Source organism: Lathyrus oleraceus, chromosome 1, assembly GCF_024323335.1.
Source record: "Lathyrus oleraceus cultivar Zhongwan6 chromosome 1, CAAS_Psat_ZW6_1.0, whole genome shotgun sequence".
Taxonomy (NCBI): Eukaryota; Viridiplantae; Streptophyta; class Magnoliopsida; order Fabales; family Fabaceae; genus Lathyrus; species Lathyrus oleraceus.
The window spans coordinates 402,107,429-402,121,079 of NC_066579.1; the positions used below are offsets into that span (position 1 = coordinate 402,107,429).

General features: G+C 33.1%; 1 protein-coding gene across 7 annotated transcripts; it reads left to right on the top strand.

Moving 5' to 3' along the window:
- Positions 1-2,682: 2,682 nt before the first annotated feature.
- Positions 2,683-11,654, top strand: LOC127075245 (endoribonuclease Dicer homolog 2). Of its 7 annotated transcripts, none has more exons than XM_051016737.1 (24): positions 2,684-2,904; positions 3,023-3,118; positions 3,262-3,364; positions 3,582-3,759; positions 3,881-3,994; positions 4,189-4,323; positions 4,647-4,731; positions 4,830-4,894; positions 4,994-5,134; positions 5,315-5,443; positions 5,530-5,650; positions 5,749-5,848; positions 6,573-6,768; positions 6,849-7,009; positions 7,164-7,382; positions 7,530-7,744; positions 7,875-8,146; positions 8,238-8,632; positions 8,729-8,832; positions 9,009-9,202; positions 9,361-9,570; positions 10,018-10,425; positions 10,671-10,943; positions 11,193-11,654. In XM_051016737.1, the coding sequence occupies exons 3-24, from the start codon at positions 3,276-3,278 to the stop codon at positions 11,529-11,531; spliced, it is 4,143 nt and encodes a 1,380-aa protein (XP_050872694.1). In that variant the 5' UTR covers positions 2,684-2,904; positions 3,023-3,118; positions 3,262-3,275; the 3' UTR covers positions 11,532-11,654. The 7 variants fall into 7 exon arrangements, with proteins under 7 accessions (XP_050872721.1, XP_050872694.1, XP_050872692.1 ...); XM_051016742.1 differs by having other exon boundaries at positions 2,703-2,828; XM_051016757.1 differs by having other exon boundaries at positions 2,810-2,828; positions 3,023-3,122.
- The last annotated feature ends 1,997 nt before the right edge of the window (positions 11,655-13,651 follow it).

The following is a 13,651-nucleotide window of genomic DNA, read 5'->3' on the forward strand; positions in this document are numbered from 1 at the left end:
AAAATCCGACTGCGTAGTTTTAAATGATAATGGTGTGTTTCGAAGGACTTGCCGGTGGTGACACCTTGAATTGCCGTTTAATAATTTACTTATAAGTTTCGGGTTTATGGTGTTTTAATCTGGGCAAAAAACCCTGAAGCGCATGAACGATACATGTAAGAGAAAAGAGGGTAAATACTTGGGAAACCTAAATAACAATTTTCTCCTTCTCAATTGGAGGTTTTTGAATATATCTCCACATGTTAATGAGGATAGGTCCTTTAAGATCAACAACACACGAGATGTGAGTTTTTTTTTTTGGGCCAAAAGAAGAAGTCACTGTTCTTAGAACTTGAGTAGAAGAAAAGGTGATAAAAATGAAGTTGTAGTAAAACAAAAGCTCTTAGGGTTCAGACGAGAAAATAACGTAGCAAAAAAAGAAAGAAGGAGAATAAGGTATATATAGCCGTATGAAGAGATACTTTTCAGTTTCCTTCTGAAATCAAAGTAAGTGGTGTTTTGATTTTTTTTAATTGTTAATTAATTTGTATTTTATTGTTGTTAATTCTTGTGGCCCACAATGGCCTTGGAAGTTGGAACTATGATCACGATTGCATGCATGTTCATTGACATAATTGCTAGGTGAAAGTGATAATGATGACGATGGCGTATGCTGACCGCTTTGAATAATGTCGAGAGTGTAATAAAAACACCATCTTTCTTCCATATGTCAAACATGATCGAAGATGACATTTTTAGGGGGTATTTGTTAGCTTGAGATTTTTGACTCAACATGTTCAACAAGAGTGGATGTGAGATAAATATACATGCTAAGTGCAAGTAGCCAAATTATGTTTTCGATGCCAAGAACACAAAGATTTGACAATAAACAAGTTGATTCTCGACAGAGGCAGTTGGAAGACCTGAAGATGTTTTTCGATAACAATAGTAGTTTTTCAGTAGTTTAAGAACGAAAGACAGATGGAAGTAAAACAGAGGACAAAATGCCATGTAATAGTGTACGTGCTGAATGTTGAAGAGTTAATTGTTGTCGATGATTATTGATGTACATGTATATAAATCGATTTGATCTTTGTAAGAAGAATTCACCTTTTCATTGTTGTTCTCTATATAATTCAAACATCCAAGTTACAAAGATAAAATTATTTGTGAGAAATGTATGAATCCGCGTCCCACTTTTAATCTAAGAATTTTTACTTGATTTCTTTTATGATTTTCGATGTTTACTCTATCTTTCAAGCAATTTTGTATTTTACCTCTTGAATTTTTTCCATTCAATTGTTCTACATTCGAACTAAGCTATCAAACACGAATACATTTTTCCTCACATTTTTTTGTATATTATGTCCTTATGATTTCTTCGAGTTTAATTCTTTAAATGAACTAAAATTTGTGATTTGGTTTACTAAGAATACAAGTAAACAATGAAAACCCCTATTGATTAAGGGTTGCCAAATATTTTTAAGGTGTTTTGTGGGGATGAGAGCCAACTCACATATAGGGTGAGAAGCTCTGTGTATATGTAATTTTCTGGTGAAAATGTGAATGTCCTCCTCAACTTTAACAATGAGATATTTATAATAGTGTTGGGTCGAGATCATAGATATCTTAAAAAAGGCAACCATCACTAAGAGAATGGAGGGGAGAATTAGTCCACTATTATTCTGGAAAACGTGGTCAAATCCTTATTTGATAAAATATATATAAAAAATTAATTTTAATTTATTCAACCTTTTATTGTATTTAATTTTTAAAGAATATTTATCTTATTTAATAATATTTTTTTGGCCATATCTTTTACTTTTATATATTTTCAAATTAAATTATTAATTGTCATTTATTTTAATCTTTCTTTATTATACATTTATAGTTTTTTTATAAGTTTAATTGTAATTTTAAACTCTTTGTTTTAATTGATTTACAAAATTAATCTAGTATTTAAAATAGAAAAATTACTTTAATAAATGACCAAAACTAAAGTCAAACTTTTATTTTATTACCTAAATAAAATAAAAATAAGATAAAGATTAAAGTGTTTTGATTATTTTTTTAAGAGTTAAAAATTTTAAAAGACTAAATTGGATTTCAATAAATAAAAAATCATGTTTATTCAATAAAATTTAAATCACTCTAAAAATCTAGAGCATACAAAATCCGGATATAATTGATATCTATCATAAGAAATAATAACTATCATTATCGACCATCAGATTTATAATTTTTTTATACATAGAGAATATTTATTAGAAATATTTTCCATTTGCTATAACTATCAGAATATTATCTCATTACTATAATTTATTCTAAATAAGATAATAGCATAATTTGCACATCGGATATAATTTTACATTGTTCAATATATTTAACCAAATGAAAACATATTTGATAAATCAATAATAATATTTTAATTTAAAATGATTACAATAATATAATTTGCAAAAAGTGAAAAAAAAAGAATTTTCAATTAAATAAATCAATCAACTTAAAATATAAGTAATACTTTAGTTTATTTAATATTTGTATTCAAATAAAAATATAAGTAATAAATAAATAATATATTTTATTTAAAATGAGTCTAAATATTGACGCGTACGGAATCCTTATGTTGCGGATGAAATATAGTATAATAATAGAGTGTTTGGTTTTCTTAAAGTTTTCCTTGTAAAGGAATGAAGCGGTGTCATAAATTGTTTGGTGAAAGCGAGAGCAGTGTACTAAGCTAGTACACTCATGTTATGTTTTCTTCCGCGCTCACACGACCGATTACATCACCCAATTCAAATTTCAATTCTTACGCACACTCACTCACTGTGGTCCCAATATCATTTGTAACTTCTACTACTATTACCCATGTTTATGTTTTCATCTTTTCCAACATACTTTAACGTTCTCCTTCTCCTCTAAGTAATCACTCCTTAGGGTTTTGCTTCTTCTTCTCGCACACTTCATTCATCACAACCAAAGTTTGGATTTTTTCACTTTCACTCTTCACCCTTTTGACTTCTGGGTTTTTTCTTATTAGATCAGTTTATATTCATGATCGGAAACAGTTTGTAGCAGAGATAATCAAATTTGAAGTCTATCTGGTGTTGCTTTAGTACTGTCATTGTCTGAGATTGTAGGTGCTTTATACCTGTTTCTTTCATTGATCCACACATTCAAATTATTAGCGGTGTCTAGGAGTTTGTTTGTGTTGTGTGTCATTGCTTCATATTTTGACTAATTTTTTGATTTCTGATTATTTTTTATTTGACAATGTAGGTTCATTGAGTATTATGGAACAAGCTATGGAAGAAGCTCTCATGGAAATGGATGACTATAATCAGAGGCGGGTTGTGCCCGATGCTCTTTCGTTTGCTAGAAGGTTAGTTAAATCCTCGGATACTCTTTTGTTTGCTTGAAGGTTAGTTAAATCCTTTCATTGAGATCTAAGAGTGTGCTACTCTCAAGGTTTCGGATTCAATCCCGCTAGTGATGGTCCAAGAGCTTGATACTGAGTTTTTGAAAAAAGTCCTTTCATTTATATGGTTGATTGCGAAAATTGATGTTATGTGTTGCTTGTTTTGTTTTTGTGTATGTAGCTATCAACTTGAAGCATTGGACAGAGCGATTCGTGAAAATACTATAGTTTATTTGGAGACTGGTTCTGGAAAGACTTTGATAGCCATCATGCTTCTTAGAAGCTATGCCTATTACCTCCGAAAGCCTTCTCCTTACATTTCAGTTTTTTTAGTTCCCAAAGTCGTACTGGTTTCTCAAGTATGCTGCCACTTTTAGGATAGCTTTTGCATATTTGTGATGCATTGTCTGATGAATAATTGTTATGTGATGATTGGAAATTCACTGTGCTTGTTTTTTTTTGTTCAACTGTGTAATCTAGCAAGCTGCAGCCTTGCGAAACCACACTGATTTGAAAGTTGGAATGTATTGGGGAGATATGGGTGTTGACTATTGGGATGGAGATACATGGAACAAGGAAATGGGGAAACACGAGGTGAGGGTTTTTGTATTTCAATCGCGGCTATACGATGTCCTTGTTATTTTATAATATTAATTTGGTTAGCATAGCTCTAGTATTTGTTTGTCATATATGAAATGTTATTGTTTATCTGTTGTCTGCACTTTCTACAATTTATTGTTTGTACCATAGACTGTATCAAACTGTTTGTAATGCTTTTGAATGTATAGGTTCTTGTAATGACACCAGCAATATTGCTTTCTTGCTTGAGGCACAGCTTTATCAAATTGAGTATGATAAAGGTTTTAATAATGGACGAATGTCATCATGCTGCGGGTAGACACCCCTATGCTTGTATCATGACTGTAAGTGTTGTACTCTTAACATATGCTTATATCCGCTTTCTGTATTAGAACTTATTCCCAGAGTATATTTTGATTGCGAAATGTTAGTATACACTTTCTTCCAATGATTAAATAATGAACCGAAGAAGATTGTTTGATCCATTCACAGATTGACCGTACTATGTTGTTATAAAAATGGTAGTCTGTGTTAGACGCTGATCATTTTAATTGGTGAATCATTTATTTTAAGCTACAATGTCTATGCTTCATCTGCATCACGAGACTGTAATACTAGTTTTAGCCGTGGAAGTGGTTGGTAGTTACTTTGGTCGGATTGCATGCAGGAGTTCTATCATCATCAACTAAGATGTGGCGTCACCGAGCTTCCTCGAATTTTTGGGATGACTGCATCCCCAATTAAGTCGAAAGGTATACAAACCTAGAGAAAGTTTCTATTCATTTATTTGCACTGCTTAGTTTTTTCTGCTTATTTATCACTGTTTCTTCACTTTTATTTTTTAATGCAGCTGCAAATTCTGAATCGACGTTGTCAAAAAATATTCGGGATCTAATGACTCTAATGCATTCAAAGGTTGTTTTTATTTTCTTGCTCTTCGTATAAAAGTTTTTAAAATTTCTCTTATTTAAGTGTTTGTTCTTGCCCTCTCTGATTTTTTATTTAAAATGTAAGGTATACACATGCGTAAGTGAAGCTGCCATCTCACAGTTCGTGCCAACCTCTACACCAAAATTCTGGTTTTACAAGGACAATGCAATTTCATTTACGCAATTCGAAGATTTGGCCAAGAAACTCAACATATTAAAACAGCAGGTGTGTACATTTAAGCAAATTATTAACGTTCAAATATAGAGTTCAAATTAAACTAAAGTTACCCAACACCTTTTGTCACCCTTTCTCGCATTTTGTCACCGAGACCAAACTATAGTAGTGCCTGTTATTGTCCGATCATAGTTGATTATTAGCTTGAAATAGTTCTAATTTGTTCTTCAGCACGAGCTTTACATCACAAGTTCAGATTTGACTAAATCAGCTGTCGATTCCGCACTCAAAAAAATAGCAAGGATTTTTACTGCTTCAATATTTTGCTTGGACGAGCTTGGTGTTTGGTTGGCTTTGAAGGTTCTCTCCCTTCTGCTGCAGTGACTTTATTTGTGACTATTTTATGTTCATGTTTGCATAATTATCAATTGTTTTTTACGTGATAGGCTGCAGAATCCCTATCTTCCATTGAAATTGAAACTTTCTTATGGGGTAATTCTGGGGACCAAATTGTCAAAAAATTTAGTTCAGCTACTATGTTGACACTACAAAGTTACATACCACTTGGTAATAATTCTTCAAGCATTGAGAAAATTCGTTAAATTTTTAATTTAATCTTTTGTTTACATTCTTTTATTAAATTTAGAGAATGTCTTCTTACTCAGATCCTCGGTGGAGTATTGGTGACAATAAGAATTTTGACTTGGATACGGGTCTATTGACCTCCAAAGTCTCCTGTCTTATTGACTGTCTACTTGAGTACAGGTTGTTATAAATAGGTTTCTTTCTAAATATTTCAAATGTGGTATATCTTGCAGTATTTGCTTTTATCTTTTCTATGCTCAATGAATGAACGTTGTTAACCTATGAAGCACATACTCCGACACTTGACACCGACACGTTGACAATGCTTATGTAAATAATATAAATATTGATATCTTATTAAAGATTGAAATATCCATATATAGAAAATTAGTTCATTAAAAAATCTAAAACAGTAGATGATAGTATTTGATATTTATTTATCCATCTACTATTGAAAAAACGTAAATTTGTTTAATCAAATATGATGTTTTTAACCCCTCATTGATCAACATTGTTTGGACACTTCTTTACCCGTTATAGATATGTCCAACGGATGTCTAAGGTGTGCCGAGGTTAAGGAAAAAAAAGATATTTGTTTAAATGTCATGAGTCTTGGCCACCAATCCAATGAGTGTCGAACGAAAGAAAAAAACAATTTTTTTAGGATACTTGTTTGAATTTCCGACTTGTGTTATACATGTGTCATGATTGTCGGACACCGCGACATGCTTAATCTTAAAGGTGCCTGTGCTTCATTGTTGTTAACTAGCTAATCAATAGCTAATCTCTGTTTTTATTGTCTTTAGTGGTCTTTTTATCTCATTTTGGTTTTGGTTTTGAATATTATTATTAAATTTATTTAACCTATTTTAATGGATATACTCTGTGCATGCTACAATTACAGGGGTTTTTCTGAAATGAGATGTATAATATTTGTGGAAAGGGTCATTACAGCTATTGTCCTCGAGACTCTATTGAACATTTTGCTTCCCAAATATAATAGCTGGAGGGCCAAATTCATTGCAGGAAACGGTAGTAAATTGCAAAACCAATCTCGAAAATGTCAAAATGAAATCGTGGAAGAGTTTCGTATGGGATTGGTATGCTGATTTCTTAGATAATCTGTTATACTGTAATAAGCAAATACTATTACTTATTGATGAAATGTTTTAATCTGTAGGTCAATGTCATTGTTGCAACATCAATTCTTGAAGAGGGTTTAGATGTTCAAAGTTGTAATCTAGTTATTAGATTTGATCCATCTCCTACAGTGTGCAGTTTCGTACAGTCTCGAGGCCGTGCCAGAATGCATAATTCAGATTATATATTAATGGTTAAGAGGTAAAAGTGTTGTTCTCCTTAGTATTATGATTTAAAATCTACTCTTATATCATTTAGGCACATGCTGCAAGAGAAAGTTATGATATCAAATCTATTCATTTCCTTCATAGTAAAATTTCCCCAAAAACCTTCTTATTTTGTTCTAAAATTACAGTGGGGATTCAGTTACACGTTCTAGATTAGAGAAATACCTTGTTGGCGGGGACATGATGAGGAAGGAGTCTCTGCGTTATTCTTCCCTTCCATGTGAATGTCTTGAAAGTGATCAATTTCATAATCAAGCTTACCGTGTTGCAAGCACTGAAGCTGTTGTCAATCTTAGCTCTAGCATTACTCTTTTATACTTATATTGCTCAAGGCTCCCTGCAGATGGGTAAGTTCATATATTGCTGGCGTTGTTTTATATTACTTTTTTCTTTTTTTTTAATGAACCTAAAATATACTTTCTTTTGCATTAATTTGGTCCTCTTGATTTTTACTCTGTTCTTCATCATTCATCCTATTTTGTTTAAACCCTCAGGTACTTTAAACCCACTCCAAGATGGGACAAAGAGAAAGGAATATTGTATCTTCCTAAGAGCTGTCCTCTACAAGCTATTCATGTCCAAGGTGACACAAAGTACTTGAAGAATATTGCATGCCTTGAAGCATGCAAACAACTTCATCAAATTGGAGCGTTGACAGATAATCTCGTTCCTTCTATTGCCGTAGAAGAAGCAGAAGTGGAGGAGTTTGGTAACTTCTCGTGCTTTCTATTCATTTTTCCTTTTATTGTTGCTTTTCATTTTTCACATACTTAAAACATATAATTCTATTTAACCATATGATTCTTTGAACTTTATTGACATCAAACAAAATCTGACAGGAAATGAACCATATGATGAGGAGAAGCCAAGTTATGTGCCATCTGAATTGGTGAACCACATGTCAAACAATAGTAACACAATTTACTATTGTTATTTAATTGAGTTAAAACAAAATTTTGTCTATGATATCACCGTCCAAGACATTTTTCTTGCAACTAGAGTTGAACTTGATCAAGAAATTGGATGTGCGCCATTTGACATGGGTTTCGATAAAGGCAGCTTGTCCGTGACCTTGAGATACAAAGGAAGCATTAATCTCTCGCCGGATCAGGTATCTCTCTAGTATTCTTCTAATTATATTTGATGTATTTGCAAGTGTTAAGGAAAAGTCAATAAAGTTATGGTTTGTTTTCATTATCCAGGTTATTCTGTGTAAAAGTTTCCAGGTTAATGTTCTTGGAATTCTTATGAATCATAAAACGGAAAAGGAAGCCGTTTTAGCGAAATGCTGTTTGAAAGATGATCTTAAGATTGATTATCTTCTGTTGCCATCTATTACTATAGAGCAAACACCAGTTGTTGACTGGTTAACTATTAATTCTGTTCATCCATCTATGATTGAGTGTGCGCATCATAAAGCCAATATACATACCGAAAAGGGTTTAGTTTGCAGTTGTATATTGCGAAATGCTTTGATTTGTACTCCGCATAATGGCCGAACTTACATCACCACCGATATAATGGAATTGAACGGTAATTCTCCTCTAGAAGTAAGGGATGGTGAAGTTACCTCATACAAAAAGTACTTTAAACAGAAGTAAGTGATTTTTTGTAGTAGATGTTTATTCTCAAGTTAATCTATCTACCTGGGTGCCTTATATATTAACCTATTTTCTTTCTTTTCGAATTTCAGGCATGGAATTCAATTGCGTTTTGAACATCAACGCCTACTTAAGGCTAGACATGTTTTTCCGGTAAAGAATTATTGTCACGGATATAGACAAGCTAAGGACAGAGGTCTGAGCTTTAAATTTTTTATTTGTTTTTTTTTCCTTCTTTTTTCGGTTGCTTAGTTTTTTCTCTTTTATCATAAAGACCTTTGGTGTCCGCGGAAGATATGGTTTTTTCTTTTAGCACTGTCCAAACACTAATAATGTGTGATCTCATCTTAATCCTGTGTTTTTCTTTTTCAGATGTGAGCAAGACATTTGTTGAAATACCTCCTGAACTCTGCTATATAATCATGTCACCAATACCAGTTAGCATGCTTTATTCATTTGCATTTATTCCATCAATCATGCATAGAATTGAGGGATTGCTTGTAGCTTTTAACTTCAAAAAGATGCATTTGGATCATTGCCCTCAGAACGGGATTGAAACATTTAAGGTGGGCTACCTTTTTTCCTTTCCAGATTAAATATTTTTGTAACTATTTGTTGATTGTCCTTAATAGCTAAAAAATTGTACTAATGTGTGATTTTTATTTCTAGCTATCAAACATTTGAAGGACATTTGCACTAATGGTATCTGCATTTTACATTGTAGGTCTTGGAAGCCATGACCACAAAGACATGTAAGGAGACGTTTCATTATGAGTCTCTAGAGACTCTTGGAGATTCCTTTTTAAAATATGCTGTTAGCCAACAGCTATTTTATACTCATCAAAATCACCATGAGGGTCTCCTCAGTGTGAAGAGGGAGAAGATAATTTCTAATGCTTCCCTCTGTAAGTTAGGTTGCGGTTTTAGACTTCCGGTAATCTTTCTCTCCTTGTTGCTTCTCTTATAGTGCTGTCTATTTGGCAATTTTTCATGTTTCATTTTATGCTATTTCATAGAATGTATCCATTGGTATACTATTTCTTCATTTGTATGATTGATTTCTTAATTAGTTGACATTGTTTTTTTCGGAACTTTAGAGAAGATTATAATTTTTATCCGATAGTTTGCTTATAACTGCTTGGATGATTATTATGTCTGAACCACTTTGCTTTTTTTCCTGCTTTCTCTAAGCAAAAAAGCTCAAAATGAAAACTGTACATGATTTACCATAATATGTAATGTATTCTCTAAACTGTTGTGCGCATGAGATGAGGGTGATACTGTATTAATTTCCTATTCATTTTGCATTATTATCTTGAAACTTTTACTTGTGGATAGTATATTAATCTTGTTATTGAACGTGTGTTCTTCTGAGTTGTAGGGCTTCATACGGAATGAGGCTTTTGATCCTAAGACATGGATCATTCCTGGAGCTCAATCAAAAATTTTTACAATAGAAGCGATAGATTACAAGGGGAGGAAAATTTATACTCGAGGAAATAGAAAGTTGAAACGGAAAATTGTTGCTGATGTTGTTGAAGCACTAATTGGTGCATTTCTTAGCACTGGTGGTGAGACGGCTGCATTGTTGTTTATGGATTGGGTTGGCATCAAAGTGAATTTTAACATTGCACCCTATGAGCGACAATTGAATGCTTGTCCCGACAATATAGTTAATGTAAGGTTTCTAGAATCCCTACTGAAGTACTCATTTAGGGACCGTTCTCTGTTAGCAGAAGCAATGACACATGGTTCTTACATGCTGCCTGACGTGCCTAGATGCTATCAGGTACTTATTCACTATCTTCTTCACGAGCAATTATGTTTTCCTCTTTGGATCTGTTTGAATTGGTTTATTTGAGCATATCTAACATAAACACTTGCAAGACTGTTTTAGAGAGTTTATGGAAACAACTTATGACATGACCATAAGCTGTTTTCTGCTTATTTGCATAAAGAACTTAGTTTATCTTTTGTTGTTAAAATTTTGTTGATGAAACTTATGATATAAATGCTTTATTTCTTTCCCTGCAGCGACTTGAATATCTAGGAGACTCGGTGTTGGATTATCTAATAACTATGCATTTGTATAAAGAATATCCTGGCATGTCACCTGGGCAGTTAACTGACATGAGGTCAGCCTCGGTCAATAATGACTGTTATGCAATGTCTGCCATAAAGGTTCAATTGCATAAACATGTACTCCACGCCTCTCAGGAGTTACATAAACATATTGTAGCCACGCTTGATAAATTTGACCAGTCTTCATCAACTTTTGGATGGGAGTCCGAGGCATCATTCCCCAAGGTTAGTTTGTCTAAATCTTAGAATAATGCTATTACTTCAAAGTGTTTGAACAAGGAAAACACTATTTTAATGCGGGGTTTTCTATAAAATGTACTAGTTTGTGTTCATCCTTAATGTGAAAATAGAAAGAAAACCAAAAAACATGGTGAAGCTGTGTGTTTAAACAACACCACAGAGAGAAACTTTTTATATTGCGCGTTTCTGTGTTGCAACACATGTAATAGTTCTGCCTTTTATGTCTGTCTGCAGGTACTTGGAGACATCATAGAGTCTCTAGCTGGTGCTATACTTGTCGATTCGGGATACAACAAGGAGGTTGTGTGGCGAAGTATAAGGCCTCTTTTGGAACCTCTTGTGACACCAAATACATTAACAATTCATCCCATCAGAGAATTAACTGAACTCTGTCAGAAAATGAATTATACCATGGAGAAGACCTTGTCCCGGAATGACGGCGGTAATAGTTGTAAAATCGAAGTAATAGCTGACGGGTTAGTTCACCAGTATGAGTACATAGGCTCTGTTGACAAGAAAACAGCCACAAGGCTAGCCTGCAAAGGTGTTTTGAATTCCTTGAAGGGAACTTAAGGTAATTGATATACACGACTTGTGTATATCTCAGGAATTGTAAAAATAGCGGGATGTAATTTTATAACTGATATTAGATTTTCATGAAAAATGATATAAAGGGTTGCAAAATTTTGATCATAATTATAAAATGGAGAGCAAGTTAATCTAAACAAACATTATCTCTTTTGTCATAAACCATATGTGAAAGAAATTGGTTTGGTTATTAGGTTCTAGAGTTTATGGTCTATTCGTGTTGTTGTTGTTGTGAAATTTGGTAAACAAATTCAAGTTTTTATTAATACTTAAGGGATCAAACTTGAAAATCTCCTAGACGTGTGTATTTAAGACAGGAAGAAAAACAATAAGTGTTGGAAAATATTTGTTGTGATTGCTTGTAAATAAGAAAAGTCTAAGGGAATCAAAAGACTACAATTAAATTGCAAGTAAAGTAAAGGCTTTGAAATCAAAAAGGCAAGTGCAGGAAAAGAAAAAGTTAAAAAATTAAAGTGCAAGTGATGTAAATTGATAGAAAAAGTAAAGGAAATCGAAAGGCAAGTTAATGCATAAAAATGACTTTTAATGTAAAGTTGTTAGAAATGTATAAAATGGTGGAACACATACGTACATCTTTCCTCACTCGATTATTAACATGTGAGTACTTTGAATTTGCAGAAATGTGTATAATTGCGGATCCTTTACAAAATGAACTTAAGTATCCTTATATATTACTTTATGAAAATTTGTTTAAGAATGGTAAACTACTCATGTGGTGACACGTCCCAAGTCCATGCAGTGGTTTTCCTCTACGTGCTCCCACATGTTTCTGAATATCTGACGATGCCAACTCAGTTCCCGCCTTGTGACGTCATTTGAATTTCCTAATTGCTTTGTTGGGCGCTAAAACTGACTACCCTCGTCGAAGTCTTCGATGTTGACTGTCTTCGATGTTGACTATGTTAAGCTAACATATTCTGTTGCATTGTCCATTGTAATAATGAACTCTACATGTGGTGACCGAGTCAACATTGCTTTCATTATAGTGATGAATTCCAACCCTTAGCCAACATAGCACAATTTCACTAAGTCTCCAAGTTCCTCACAACGTCTTTCGACCTTGCCACCTTCGACCGATATCACTCTATGTGACTTCTGAACTTGAGTCATATTAGTCATGTGGACCCACTCTATCTTTGACCTTCCACGTGGCATATTCATAACTTTCCTCATTAGTAGTTGCCACTTATGGTCAGGTCGAAAAATCCAATGTAACAAGACTGCCCTAATGTTTCATTTTGGCTGCCTGTCTTTGGTTTCTATTTTCATCAACATCTAATCTATCAAAGACGTCAAAACTATGCAATTAGGATATATAGTATGAATAAAAAGTGCATTGAATATATATGGGTTGGGTAACCCTCCCGTCAATCCAACTCAAGTCCAACCATGACAATCTATCTAGCTATTACGATGCTTTACTCTCTGATTTTTTTTTGTTTTAACTTTGGCCATAATAAGTTGAGTGGTTACTCATTACATCCCATATCTTTCTCACACACGTTAGTGAAATTTCTAAATTACTCTTAGAATCCAGATTCCGATCTTCTGACGTGTCAAATACACAACAAACACAACTCCAAATCAAGCCAAAGATTAAAAAATAAATAAATCAGATTTTGGAATCCGGACGCATCCCAACGCATTTCAGAATCAAGGGAAACTAAAGTTTTAAAAAATTTTGAATTTCAAACTCTAAATTTACCTTACAGAGATTAAAATTTGGACACGTTGATTTATGTATTCACACTCTATCTTTCTCTCTTTCTTCTCCTTCATCTCATCAAATACGAATCACTTGAAATAGAACTCACTTTCAAGATATTTAATCTTTCTCACAATTTCAACTCCAATATATTCGAACGCTTAACACATCTCTTAACTTCTACCACTACAATCAAGCCAATATCATCCGTCTCTCACATTTGATAAGTTTCTCATTTCTTTACTTTTTTTTTATCTATGATGCATGTATTTTCTAGAATCCTTAGAGTAATGTTACATTAAGTTACATGCAATAAAGTTGTTATATTTGTTTTTTTTCCTAATTAGATTTGATAGGAATTTTGAATATTTGAGGCATA